The sequence below is a fragment of the Lytechinus variegatus genome, chromosome 3, assembly GCF_018143015.1.
Source record: "Lytechinus variegatus isolate NC3 chromosome 3, Lvar_3.0, whole genome shotgun sequence".
Classification (NCBI taxonomy): Eukaryota; Metazoa; Echinodermata; class Echinoidea; order Temnopleuroida; family Toxopneustidae; genus Lytechinus; species Lytechinus variegatus.
The window spans coordinates 11,156,221-11,169,462 of record NC_054742.1 but is presented as its reverse complement, the minus strand read 5'-3'; the positions used below and the strand labels follow the sequence as shown (position 1 = coordinate 11,169,462).

Here is a 13,242-nt window from a genome sequence, read left to right as displayed (position 1 = left end):
GTAATGCTGGCAGGACTGTCAGATGCATTCCAGCTGTATAAACAAGGCATTAATTTTTTTGTATTTCAATTTTCTTTTACTCTGTAGTCGTGATGCTTCAGTAGAACCAAAAGGAGGACTACAGATGGGAAGACTAGTTAATCATGGATGGAGAGGTCAAGTTAATTGCAGAATGAAAACCATAGAAAACAAATGTGGAAAGCCTGAACTTGTGCTCTTCTCTCTGAAAAAGATTAATGCAGCTGAAGAATTACTATACAATTACGGAGTTGCAAAGAACTTTAAGTTTCCTCCTCCTTTACCAACTTCATGGAGTCCTTCAGAGAGTCCTATGGAGAGCAGAGAAAACACAGTTCAGGAGAATACAAAAACTTCAGAGAGTCCTGAAGGAACAGAAAATACATTCCAGGAGATTACAAAACTTCAGAGAATCCCAGAGTGTAAGCATGATACCATTTTCATACTAATGGTGTGTTGCAAGAAACTTGCGATCAATTGCAAGTCTATTTTCAGTTTGGCAGTGGCTTTGGGAAGCCAGGCATGGTGTTGAGATGGCTAACAGTGCCTTCACTCACATGTTGATAAAATTATGTATGCAGATGACTGCTCTGCTGTTGACATGGCATACAGCCCAAGCTCTCCTTGATCCTCTTGTTCAGAGGTGAGTTTGGCATCATAATAACACAAAAGGTTTTAATATGGTAAACAGTACAATGTTTTCATTATATGTCCCTTTTAAGGTTTGTTCACAGGGTAATATAACATCGGAGCTGTTGCTTGTCTATACGACCATCTTAGAGCAGATCGGGGTTACTGGCATCTGCATCTGCGGGGACAAGACGGAAACACTTCCAATGTCCCCTCTAGGATCGTTAGAGAAGCGACCAGAAAAAGGGTCAACAGACATCAGCGGATTCATATCCACTGTTGCACGCTTGGACCTCTAGAGGTCGAGGCTTGGGGAAAAATTTTCCACAACACCTACTTTATCTTCGGCTGCAAGGTGAAATATTTCACTGGGGAGCAGTTGGACGCATTGAGGAAGGTTCCTAAGCTATTGCTGGAGACGGATTCTCCATATCTCCCCGTAAGGGGGGGGGGGTCAAATTTATGACCCCTGCATACATTAGGGAGGTGGGAGAACTTGTCACCTCAGCTCGGCGCGTAAATTTTCTCACCCTCATGGAGCGTGCTCGGATTAATCATCTGGCGAAGAATGAAAACAATAGAAAACAAATGTGGAAAGCCTGAACTTGTGCTCTCTCTGAAAGATTAATGAAGATGAAGAATTACTATACGATTACGGAGTTGCAAAGAACTTTCAGTTTCCTCCTTTACCAACTTCATGAAGTCCTTCAGAGAGTCCTATGGAGATCAGAGAAAACACAGTTCAGGAGAGTACAACAACTTCAGAGAATCCCAAAGAGACAAAAATTTACTCCAGGAGAGTACAAAAACTCCAGAGAATCCCAAAGAGACAAAAATATACTCCAAGAGAGTACAACAACTTCAGAGAATCCCAAAGAGACAAGAATATACCCCAAGAGAGTACAAAAACTTCAGAAAGTCCTGAAGAGACAGAAAACATAGTAGTCCATGAGATTGTGACAACTTCATGGAGTCCTTCAGAGATGGAAAATATAACCCAGGAGAGTACAGACAGTACTGATGAGTATGATGATGAAGAAGTGTGATGATCCAGATTTCATCTGTGAAACTGAAGATAATTCTGACTCTACTGAAGAATTTATCTCCATCCCCAGAAAAAGAATAGCAGGAAAAAAACAACCAAACCAAGCAGAGGTATCAAGCAGCACAGAAATTCATGGCAAGAGCAATGAGAAGATATTGGTAATGAAAACTGATAATTTTGGTAGCCAGAAGTATGACAGGGTTGCTTTTTGTATGGTATGTGAAAAGCCACAAAAGAAACTTCCTGATCATCTGCATTCCTAATATGATCATGATGTTGAGGTTGCTCAGTACATGGCAACAAAACCTTGGAAAGAGAAAGACAAGCTACTGACATTGATAAGAAAAAAGGTTTATCACTTTCATAATTACAAGGTCATAGAAGAAGGCAATGGTGAGCTTATCGTCATTTACAGACCAAACTATGATGCTAACCCACATCTGCATGGCAAGGATTGCTTGGGATGGTATTCCAGGGCCCCGTCTTATGAAAAGAGTTACGATTGATCCAATCAATCGTAACTCTATTGAAATCCATCAGTGTCGTAATTTTTAATACAGGAAATTTGTAAATTGTCCTATGTATACAAAGGAGAACACATCAAATTGTCAAGAAATCAATGAATTTATGGATATACATTCATATCTAGAATTTTTTTCGAACAAACTTCCATTTTATTTGTTGACTTTGCTGGTTTTCCATTGTTGCTATTGGTCGGATCAATCGCAACTCTTTGTAAGACGGGCCTCAGATCAGTGCTATGGAAGCACTGTTGTGTGCAAAGGCAAGGCACGTTAACCAATGACAAGAAGAAACGTAGAAGAGTATCTTTTCTTTTATTTGTTTAATGAAGATGCCTCTTGAGAACATAATGAAATGTTGTTGCAGAGAAGTTTCATTGCCATGTAAAAGACAATGGAGAAATAGTAATTCAAGGAGCAATTATGGATGTTGGTGAATTGGCTGGCCATGGTCAGCATGTAGAGGCCGGTACAGCCGGACCAAGTAATGTTGGTGGATCCGGTAGTAGTACCGTGAAGAGCAAATTTTTTCCTTCATACATGAATGAAGATCTGAAAGATGAAAAATTGAAAGTATTCTGCTGCTATCACCAAGGAGAAGGGCGATCATGACCCAAGTCTTGAAATATGACTTATCCTTCAGCAGGCCTGCCAACTTCTCCGTTTTTTCCGGAGTTTCTCCGTTTTTCAGATTTTATAGCGGCCCAAAAGCGGAGAACTCCGTTTTCTTTGTATTTCAGATGATTTTCTTTTTTCTTTGGGAAATGACGCACTTTCCGTCTGCCTACGGCTCTCTTTCTCTCTCTCTCTCTCTCTGAGTCCTCTCAATGTTACATTTACGTACGTATGCACGTGTGTTGGATCGTATCTATATACCGTGCGTAACGTTAATTAAACGCATGCACTACGCGCGCGTACGTGGAGTTCAGAGTTCAATAGATAAGAACGCGTGATGGGCCTGTGCTCCGTGTGTGCATATACGAAGCGCAACAAGCCACGGCCAGCGCGCTATTTATCGGACAGCGATCGTGTGTATTGACATTGGACAGTTCGCCCGCGATCGCGAGGATTCATAGCGCGTGTAGTGCGAATGTAACTCTATGTATACGATGCAGCGCAGCGCTTGCGTGCCTCCGCTACTATACTACTACCGTTCTGGAATACCGTGTGGGAAATGGATTGTTTCGCCAGCTGAGGGTTTAGAAACGGTAACATTTTAAACTAATATTTTGTCCTGATATTTTTATATGTGCTTTGTGCTTAGTGAGCTAAATGCTTAGGATTTTACAAGTCTGCCGTTTCAGTGCCGATTCTTGCAAACTTTTAGACCCCTGCTGTATTTTTTTTTAGTCTGTGAACTGTCATGACTGTGTGAATGATCCATTATGCCAAAAGCAAAAGGGCACACTCAAAAGTTTCGCGACGTTTACAAAGCTAAATTTCCCTGTATGACGTCATCTAGTACAAGGGGAGAACAATTTGCATTTTGTCGAATATGTAGATGTGACATTAAAGTTGCACATGGAGGAATAAGAGACCTTGATAACCATGTTTTAACAATTAAACATCTACAAAATGAAGAAGCTGAGAAGAAGGCAGCCCTAACTTCAAACAAAATAACTACCCTTTTCCCCTCTTCATCATCAGAAAACATTGCAACAATAAGTGCAGAAGTGAAATTTACTGACTTCTTAGTAGAGCACAGTTTGCCATTGGCAGCAGCAGATCATGCAGGGCCCTTATTCCGTCAGATGTTCCCTGATTCCAAAATTGCCAAAGAATACAGTTGTGCCAGAACCAAGACCTCACACATTATCAGTCACCTCGCAGATTGTGATTCATCTAATCTTACAAGGACCATCAAGAATATGAAAGGCTCCAGAAAAAGGACAAGGCATAAAAAGCTCAAGAAGGGCTCCAGAAGGCTTGTTTTTAAGGTGAAATTTCCTAAATGTCCTCCAGCACCCCCACCGGGGCCTTGCCCCTGGACCCCACAAGGGGCCCTAAGGCGGGCCCCTTGACCCCCGCAGTTGGGAGTTTGGCTTTCTGCGCGATTTGTGGACTCCTTTTTTCCATTTTCAAATGTTGGCAGGTCTGCTTCAGAATGACAGCCAAGTCAAAGTTAGTCTACTGATAATTGATTTATTTTAATATATGTATTATCATGATGTGTTTGTTACATGTAGGCTGTATGTTTTTAAATTATTGCTGTATTGTGAATTAAAAAACCTTTTGTTAATAACAAAGAGTGGGATAAGTGGATATTTTTTTAGCAGCATAGGCCTAAATTTGGTTTCATATACCCGTCACTGCACTTTCCTAAGCAGATAGTTAGGTTACAGTTAAGAAATGTTTGTGCATAATATACATGTAGGTCTGTTCGTAGTTAGGCCCTAATGCTAATAAGAAATTGGGCAGAAAAATTAATATTTCAGCTAACTAGTTATGCACTAATTTGCATATACTCAGAAGAATAAAAGATAGAACATGTACTATAGTCTAACATGTTACAGTTATAAATTAGATAACGAATAGCATACACTTTGAAATGAATACAAGCGACTGTAAACCTGACATTCTATAAAGTGGGCATCACTAGTACGAGTAAATGCTAGCTTTCACTACTCCTAATGCAGACCTAGCTGTTGGCTTCCGTAGACCCCATATCTAACGTTAAAATAGAGAGGGTAGGGGTAGTCCAAGGAATAGCATCTGAGACAAAATTTGTGTTAATAGGATGGCACCTCACTTTAGACCGTTACAAGATTTTTCCAGACATGACTAAGCCTAAGGTTGGCTTATTGGTAATACACAGACCACAAGTGTTCTGTGAAGCAATTGGATTTGAGTAGCTTTTTAGCATCACTTAGACTTCAGGGCTGCCAACTCTCACGCAATCTGCATGAGTCTCACGCATTTCACCCGATTCTCACACTCTCACGCTGATCATAGGAATTCTCACGCTGAACCCCGAAAATAGAGAGAAAAAAGTTTATTAGCCTATATCGGATATTCAATAACATTATAACCCGGCCAGGCGAAAGTTTTTAACCACACAAGCGCAAAGCTAATATACCATCAATGCAAATTGGTTTCGGTTTGCCGCGCAAAGACAAAATATTGAGTTGCGATTGGCTTACTGTATTCCGCGTGTAAGTGCGGGTGGCGTCGAAATTTTACTATGAAGCGGGGGTTTTGTGCGCACGAGGCACAACGAGCGATCGAGTGTCAATGCAATGCCAGCAGCCATGCCATGCGATAGCCCGCCGGCCCGGCGCTGAGATGCCGCGCCGGCGCCCGCGCAACTCAGTATACTTCTACTTCAGATTTCAGCCGGTAGGTAAGTTGTCTCTTGTCTTGAAAATATGTTTTGATCAACTTTTAATTTCTTCGAGCTGACAAGCTGTGGGTCCACCTGTCTTCGCTGAAGAACGAGGTAACTGGACGGCCGAGGTTTTTGAGGCTCACTAAGGTGGCTCAGCTGGTGCTCTGTCTTCCCCACAGCAATGCTGATGCTGAGCGGGTTTTTTCTTCCATCGGTCTAAACAAGACAGACACCAGGAATGCCCTCCACTTAGATGGAACGCTCAGCTCCATCATGACGATCAAGATGGCAGCATCGGAGCCCTGTTTCAAGTTTGAGCCACCAGCAGAGGTACTGATGGCATCGCGGAGAGCAACCTCCAGTTACAACAAAGCCCATTAGATTAATTTAACTGGATGAGAGGTAGGGAAATGGCTTTGCTAATTGACACCCAGTATGGACAGCCATCATAATGACCACTTGTTCTAGTATCGTCTTGGGGAGCAGCAGATAATCACAGGTTGAGGTTTCACTGCTATTATAAAGAGAGTTGATATGGAATAATGCACTTAAAAATGTGGATTTCTTTTCAAGGTAAGCGAACTTCACTAAAAATAATCAATTAACCTATTTGAATCCTGCCTTATGTATTTATGGAATCAGAGTTAAAAGTATGTGCCAGATTGCACCATTTAAATTGCAAAATTGTAAAAGCTCCCTACCGTGGAAGGGAGGATATCCCCCTTCCACACCATCCCCGCCCTCGGGCTTGGTCGCTTCGCTTCCTCGCAATGTCTCACTCCAAGCTCTTCTCAAAGGTTGGCAGCCCTGAGACTTTGATGTGCAAGTGAGAATAATGTGCTACAATGGTTGACAGACTTCCAATCAAAAGGTTCTCTTTAAGGTTTGTATAGGTCAATTGTTATAAAGTCTTTGAACATGTCACAATGAAATGAGTGCATAATGTCCACTTTGTTTCATAAAATGTTGATCATTAATCTTTGAACAGTCAGAAAGGGCTGCCAAAAGACTGGAAGGAGCAGCAGGTGAGTTAAAGCTGTTCAAGTTTGTGAAATTTAATGGTATTTTTTTTTTAAATTATGACAATCGCAAGAATCAATAATGGCTTTATCAATAACAATGGCAAAAATTGATGATGAGATGAAGCACAAAACTAATATGAAAGAAATGGTCTGGGCGATGCTGTTTATAGGGCTGTTCAGGTTGCAACAAGTCCAGTTTTCATGCATTTCATTGGTAAACAGTAATCTGGTCAGAAAGGTAGCAGGTGAAAGCAAGAATGCTATCGTTGTGGTCGACACCATGCACCAGCGGAGTGCTGGTTCAAGTCCGAAACATGCAGATACTTTAAAATGAAAGGACACATTCAAAGTGTCAAACCAAGAGCAAGAATGAAATGAAACAAACAGTACACTCAGACTGTAAATCTAAGATGAGTCACAAAGAGTAAAGGTCAAAAGAAGAAATAATTTTGGTGATGTACCTTAAATGCATGAAAACAAGGAACTAGGTTTAACAGTAATGCTGGAAGGAAGCTAGAGAGTTACATGATTCCAGTAGTAGTAGTAGTGAGGAATACAGTGTGGAATTTGATCACACATTGTTTAAGTTAGACGTTACTAGTAGGTCAAAGGTTAGGCCAAGTAAAATGTCAGAGAGTGATCCAATTAAATAGTTCTGGTTGTCAATAAAGGTAAAGTCACATATAAGAAACTTGATACAGAGTCAAGTGTAAGCATGATACCATTTTCATACTAATGGTGCATTGCAAGAAACTTGCGATCAATTGCAAGTCTATTTTCAGTTTGGCAGTGGCTTTGGGAAGCCAGGCATGGTGTTGAGAAGGCTCACAGTGCCTTCACAACACATGTTAATAAAATCATGTATGCAGATGACTGCTCTGCTGTTAACATGGCATACAGCCAAAGCTCTCCTTGATCCTCTTGTTCAGAGGTGAGTTTGGCATTATAAGAACACAAAAGATTTTAATATGGTAAACAGTACAATGTTTTTATTATATGTCCCTTTTAAGATTTGTTCGCAGGGTTATATAACATTTACATAAGTAAAAATTAGGGTTTGAGATACTGTTGTTGACAAGGAGATTAAATGGAAATGTGTAATTTTAAATTGTTCAGATCTACATTTATATTTACTCACTGAATGTGTAGTTAACATATGATGATGATGATGCACAGCATTTTTATAGCGCCATATATCTGTCAAAGACATTCAAAGGCGCATTGGAGGAGCCAGCCAATCTGGGTTGCCTAGAAGGGAGCGCTTTGCCGACTGAGCCAACTTCGTTCTCGTACATAAATATACATTCGTACATACATGTACATGTATGCACCTGCCTATTTGGCAGTTGGGTAAGTATTATTTCCATTGACTTTGGTTTTATCTTTACAGGTGGGTATCAGACATCATCAATAAACATGGTGTACTAGTATCCTCTCCTTTTTCAACTTGATAGCTCATGAATAATTGGTATATTTCACCTGTAAACTTTTCCTGATTGCCATAACATGGGAGGAGTGGAAAGTTATCTACACAAAAGTACATGTATTCACTTAAGAAGTACAGTACAAGCAAGATTAGTGAGGAGGGTCATTATAAAGAGGTTACCAATTTCTAAATAATAGTATACAATTCATGCACATTTATGAGTGTGTTATGACGATGCAGCACACTCGAGGGTATTTACAATTATGCGAAAGCAAGAGGCGCTTGCGCCGAGTGCTTTTGCATAATATTGTGAATGCCCGAGAGTTGCTCGCATCGTCACTAACATCACGAATCTTAAAATGTGCATTGTTTTATAAAACGGGTCAGCAAAATGAATTTTTTTCATGGAAATCTTGTTCAAATCCCTCCAAATTGTGTACGATCGCACAGACAAAGAGATCACAAGACTGTCAATTATGACATCACAGGCGTATCTACTATGCGCGCCTAAGTAAGCGCGTCAAAATCCTAGCCAGCCTCTTTTACTGAACGCGTATCAGTTTTTACGTGCTATTGGAACTAATGCTGCACAAAAAATGCACAGTGCTGCACAAAAAATGCAGTGCTGCACGAAAAATGCACGACTGGAAGGTTGCGCGTAATTAAAGCATGAACACGTGACTTGAATACGCACTCTCCATTGGCTACATCCTTGAACCCGTTTTATAATAAGTTTTAATGTGTTCAGGGTGCAAAAATTGATTTTTTGTTGTTGTTGCAACCATGCATTTTTTGCTTTACTAATGCACAGCTAGCCAATCATCGGGTTATTATGTACTTATGCATGATTGATAAAAATCTATTTTTCGCCCAAAAAATCCACTATTCTATAAAACAAATGATACACAGTTTTGTTCATGCATTTTTAGGATTAGTGAGCATAAGGTAACTATGGAAACTAGTCTGAACCTATGAGGTGCAGCTGAGTGGGTTTAACAGTTCCATAGTTACCTTCTGCTCACAAAACTTACCGATGCACTCATATCTGTGCATCATTCATATAATACAAATTGAAGATAAGATACATCCAGTCATATATAACCTACAACTGTGATGATGATGATCTGAATTAAAACAAGCATTACACTTAGCAATCTTTATCACTGACACTTCAAGATATTATGCTTGCTTTACATTTTCTACCCCTGAAGTTATTTGCGATGCTGGTTCCCTTGACTGGTGGGATGCGATTGTTGGACTTGGCAGACAGAGCTAATACGCAAGGGATAACTGAGGCTTGGCATCAAGACTGAAAACACAATTTTCCTGGATTGTATCGGTCCATTATCTGGCCCATCACCTCAAGCTCACTGCTGGAGACACAATTAAGGAAGTGCACTAAGTTAAAGAGATCATTGACATGCTTGAAATTATCTACAAGGTCTCCAAAAATGTGGCGGGAATTGAGAGAGGTAAGTGATCTAATGGAAAGCCAAAGTGCTGAAGCCACAAAGAACGCAAGGGACCCACTAGCTTACCGATCTGAGACATGCCCTCTAAATACAGTCAGTCCGCAAGCCCGTATGCTAATGAGCAAAACCGTCAAATTTATCCAAGTCCTCTCGTACATTCTCGGACATTGTTCGAGTCTCGCAGTTTGCGAGACAATTCCACTGCTGAGTTTGTAACGCGATGTACAAAACTGTGTGCACATTTTCTTCGAAATGTTGGGGTAAGCATGAAGTTTAATTTCTCATGATTCGAATAAGCCTTTTTCCGTTAATATTGAACGATTTTTTGCCATCTTAAATGTGTGTTGAAGATGATAGTGTTTTTTCTGTTTTTTTCTAATGTCTGAGTTTGTAGCTGGCTGCTGACCCATCTAAAAAGGGAGATAATTTGGTGATATGTTCATCACATTCGTCGTGCTTTCCCCTTTCGAGTGGTACCAAATTCGATGGTACCCTCGGAACGAAATATGTTAAAAATGAGGGTGAAATTTGCAATTTTACGAACGTGGGACAGTCACATGACCTCTCAAAAAAGCAATATGATTGTATAATCGGGATTCGGACGTATGCTTACAATCTGTGCGGTGCAGAGTGAAGTCAGTCCCATACGTAGATATTTTTGTTGCTTATGTCGTGGGAGTACATCGATCGCGATCGTACTCACTCTCGCCCTCAGACTAAGTCTCACCTCCATGACATGCACCAGGTCCATGCTAACATTAATCTGACTTGTTAAATATGTACTCTTTTGTATATGCCTACCTACTACAGAGGCATAACATGCCTACATTCAGAAACTTCCCTAGGTATCCTAGGTAGGTTAGGTCTAGGTTAGTAAGTACTACTTGGGCAGTGCCAGTGGGTGTCGGGTGTCCATCCAGACATATAATTTTATTTTGAAGCCTTCTTTTTTGCTATGGATTTCTCTAAAATATGAATTCAATAGTTGTAATCATCTTCTATTTCGTCCTCTATAATATTTCCCAATATTTTGTACTAAAAATTGATGAAACTTCCCTTGTAAATTTTTCCAAATGACTTTCTAAATTTGATTGCGATCTTCCGGACACACAACTGGGTAGGCCTATGCTGACAGCAGTGTTTAGCATAAGCCAGGTTTAAGGGCAAAACAAAGGTGCATGGCTGATTTTCATTTATATTTCTGGGCTGCATTTTATGTTATACTCATAAGCTTTCAACTTCCTGAAAATCCCATAGAATTATTTTTACGATAGATCCAGTCAAAAAAGTTAAGACCAAAAGCTTCAGTCTTCATCTTACAGGTAATGTAAAAAGTCCAAAAATGTTTTGAAATATCCAAACAGCTTGATTTTATCTGTGTAATATACGATGTAAATACTTTTATCACAATAGCTGTATGCTTTTATGGTACAAATAGCTAGACTACAGTACATGACATTTTCATGAAATGCAGCGCCTTGCTGTCCACAATTGTTCAACTTTTCATTTATGACTATAGCCTTGATCGATCATTATTTTTTCTTTTACTTTTCTTTTGTCACAATATTACAGGTATCCCCAGCATCAGCAGGCATCGCTTCAAGGAAAAGTCCATATCTATGGTGATTCTATTTTTCGGGATCTGCAAGACAACCTAGAAAGGCTAGATTTTAATTGTGAAGTTTTCGTTTTGCCTGGTGGCACGGTGTCATCTTTAAGGACATTCATTAGAGACAAGGACATTTTTGACGTCGAAGACGTGGAAGTCGTTTTGTTACATATAGGAACAAACAATTTGTCAAAGAATGTGTGGGATTGGGACAAAAAATCCTACACAAAATTATATACGACTGTTCGGGAGAGGTATCCCTCATCAAAAATAATTTTTAGTGCAATTCTTCCCCGTTGGGACTGCGAACTATTGTACGAGGCCAGTCTTTTTTACAATCTACATCTCCACTCTCTTACTACTTCTTTCTGGAACTGTTCTTTCTTGGATTTTTCTTCGCCCTTTTGTCTTTATGACGATCTTTTTGCATATGATGGACTTCATTTAAACTTTTTTGGAAAGAGGATATTTTCCGAAGAGGTACGAAAAGGAATAGTGAAGTCGATACAACCCAGTACAGGAAGGAAGTATGTACCGCCCGAGTTAAAGAAACTGTGGACACCTCGCCCTCTGAGGAAAAAGAAGGTAAATATTTGTTTACATGTAATGAACGATTTGTCCAAATTTGCTCTTCTATTTGTCATTGATAATGAATTGTGTTTATTTTAACATTTTGATGAAAATGTACATTTACATGTATGTATTCCTAGTTCGCTACGTGTACCTAATGAATATTCCAAACTCTAATCTCAAATTTTGCCCCATATGTGAACAACATTTTTGTGTCTATTGTTTAGTACACGTAGTTGATAGGTCCAATGCACTTTCCATGTCAAAGAAAAAAATCAGATTCAGAATCAAGCATTAGATTGACCTGTAACCATGACCTTTTGAAAAATTTTTTTCCACCTATCCAGCAGAACGAGTCACTGCCATCATGTCAGAAGACACGGGAAAATACATGTACACCTCCTCCGCCATCTCACCGGGATGAGTCTATCCCAATATCATCATCCCGGCTACCAATGTCCCCTCCATCATCTCGCGAGACCCAGTCACACTCAACATCAGCTAGCCAGACTTGTCTTACTGCCATGCCATCCTCTTGCCAGTCTAATAACTCTCAAACATCATCTCCCAAGTCCTTTCACCGTTCATCAAAGAATCGAAAGAAACGTAGAGGAAGAAATTGCCGCGCTTTGAGAATGGATTTATCTTGCCGAAATACCCAGCCAAGCAACCAGATTATCTCCCACTTCCACCTAACCAACACAGGCCAAATACAAGCATGCTGTACTTCATCCCCTACGTGCGATTTCCTTTGCCTCCAAAGGTTTCATACAGTTTCGAAGACCTTCCCAGACCTCATTCTGGATATGTTCGTACCAAGATTCATCTCCGGTTAAAGAAAAGTCGAATGAGATCAAGTAAACGAAAGAGAGACAGAAGAAAGGTAAATGTATTTTATAATCCATGTTTTCTTCAACCTCATAACTGATTATCTTCTAGTTGCAGATGGAGTATCGAGCAAAGTACAGATACATGTAGTTTCAGATTATTGGAATTCACATATTAATATTTATCAAGATACTATAATAAAAAAAATTGCAGAATTAAAACAAAATGTGTTCTATTTTTTTTTTGTTTTCACCATTGTGAAGTGATGAAGATTTAAGTAGTATTGAAAACAGATAGTCATTCCTAAAAGATATTTCTTCTTTGTTGATAATGCAATTCTTTAAAACCTTTGCTTCCTATTTGTCTCTTTGATGTTCATTCCAGATGGACCTTTTCTACTCAAGCTACTGCTGCCATAGTCTTCTGTTGGGGTGAGGCCATGCGGAAAAGACAAATGTGGTACCTGCACACTCTGTAATAGACAATCAACGAGGTACTGTCACATTAGTGGAATAAATTCTCAAGATCTGATTGATAAAATACATGAACATTTTAAGCATCAGTGACACAGACTGTATCTGTAATGCATGTAGACAAAAATATAGCACAAAAGTAAAAAATAGTACATACACTCCTAAAAAAACAAGGCTAAAAGGAGAAAGGGGTATATGTATTTTGACACATATGTCAAAATGTGCAGGTATTTCAACAGTGGAGACATCAGGTATATCATAAGATGAATTCAATTCTGCTTTCTCTCTCAATTTACAGGAAAT

At 39.6% G+C, this 13,242-nt stretch overlaps 1 protein-coding gene across 2 annotated transcripts; it reads left to right on the top strand.

Annotated features, from left to right (window-relative positions):
* Window positions 1-8,648: 8,648 nt before the first annotated feature.
* Window positions 8,649-13,020, top strand: LOC121410207. Of its 2 annotated transcripts, none has more exons than XM_041602136.1 (4): window positions 8,649-9,719; window positions 11,032-11,653; window positions 11,989-12,521; window positions 12,851-13,020. In XM_041602136.1, the coding sequence occupies exons 1-3, from the start codon at window positions 9,712-9,714 to the stop codon at window positions 12,472-12,474; spliced, it is 1,116 nt and encodes a 371-aa protein (XP_041458070.1). In that variant the 5' UTR covers window positions 8,649-9,711; the 3' UTR covers window positions 12,475-12,521; window positions 12,851-13,020. The 2 variants fall into 2 exon arrangements, with proteins under 2 accessions (XP_041458070.1, XP_041458069.1); XM_041602135.1 differs by having other exon boundaries at window positions 11,986-12,521.
* Window positions 13,021-13,242: the final 222 nt, after the last annotated feature.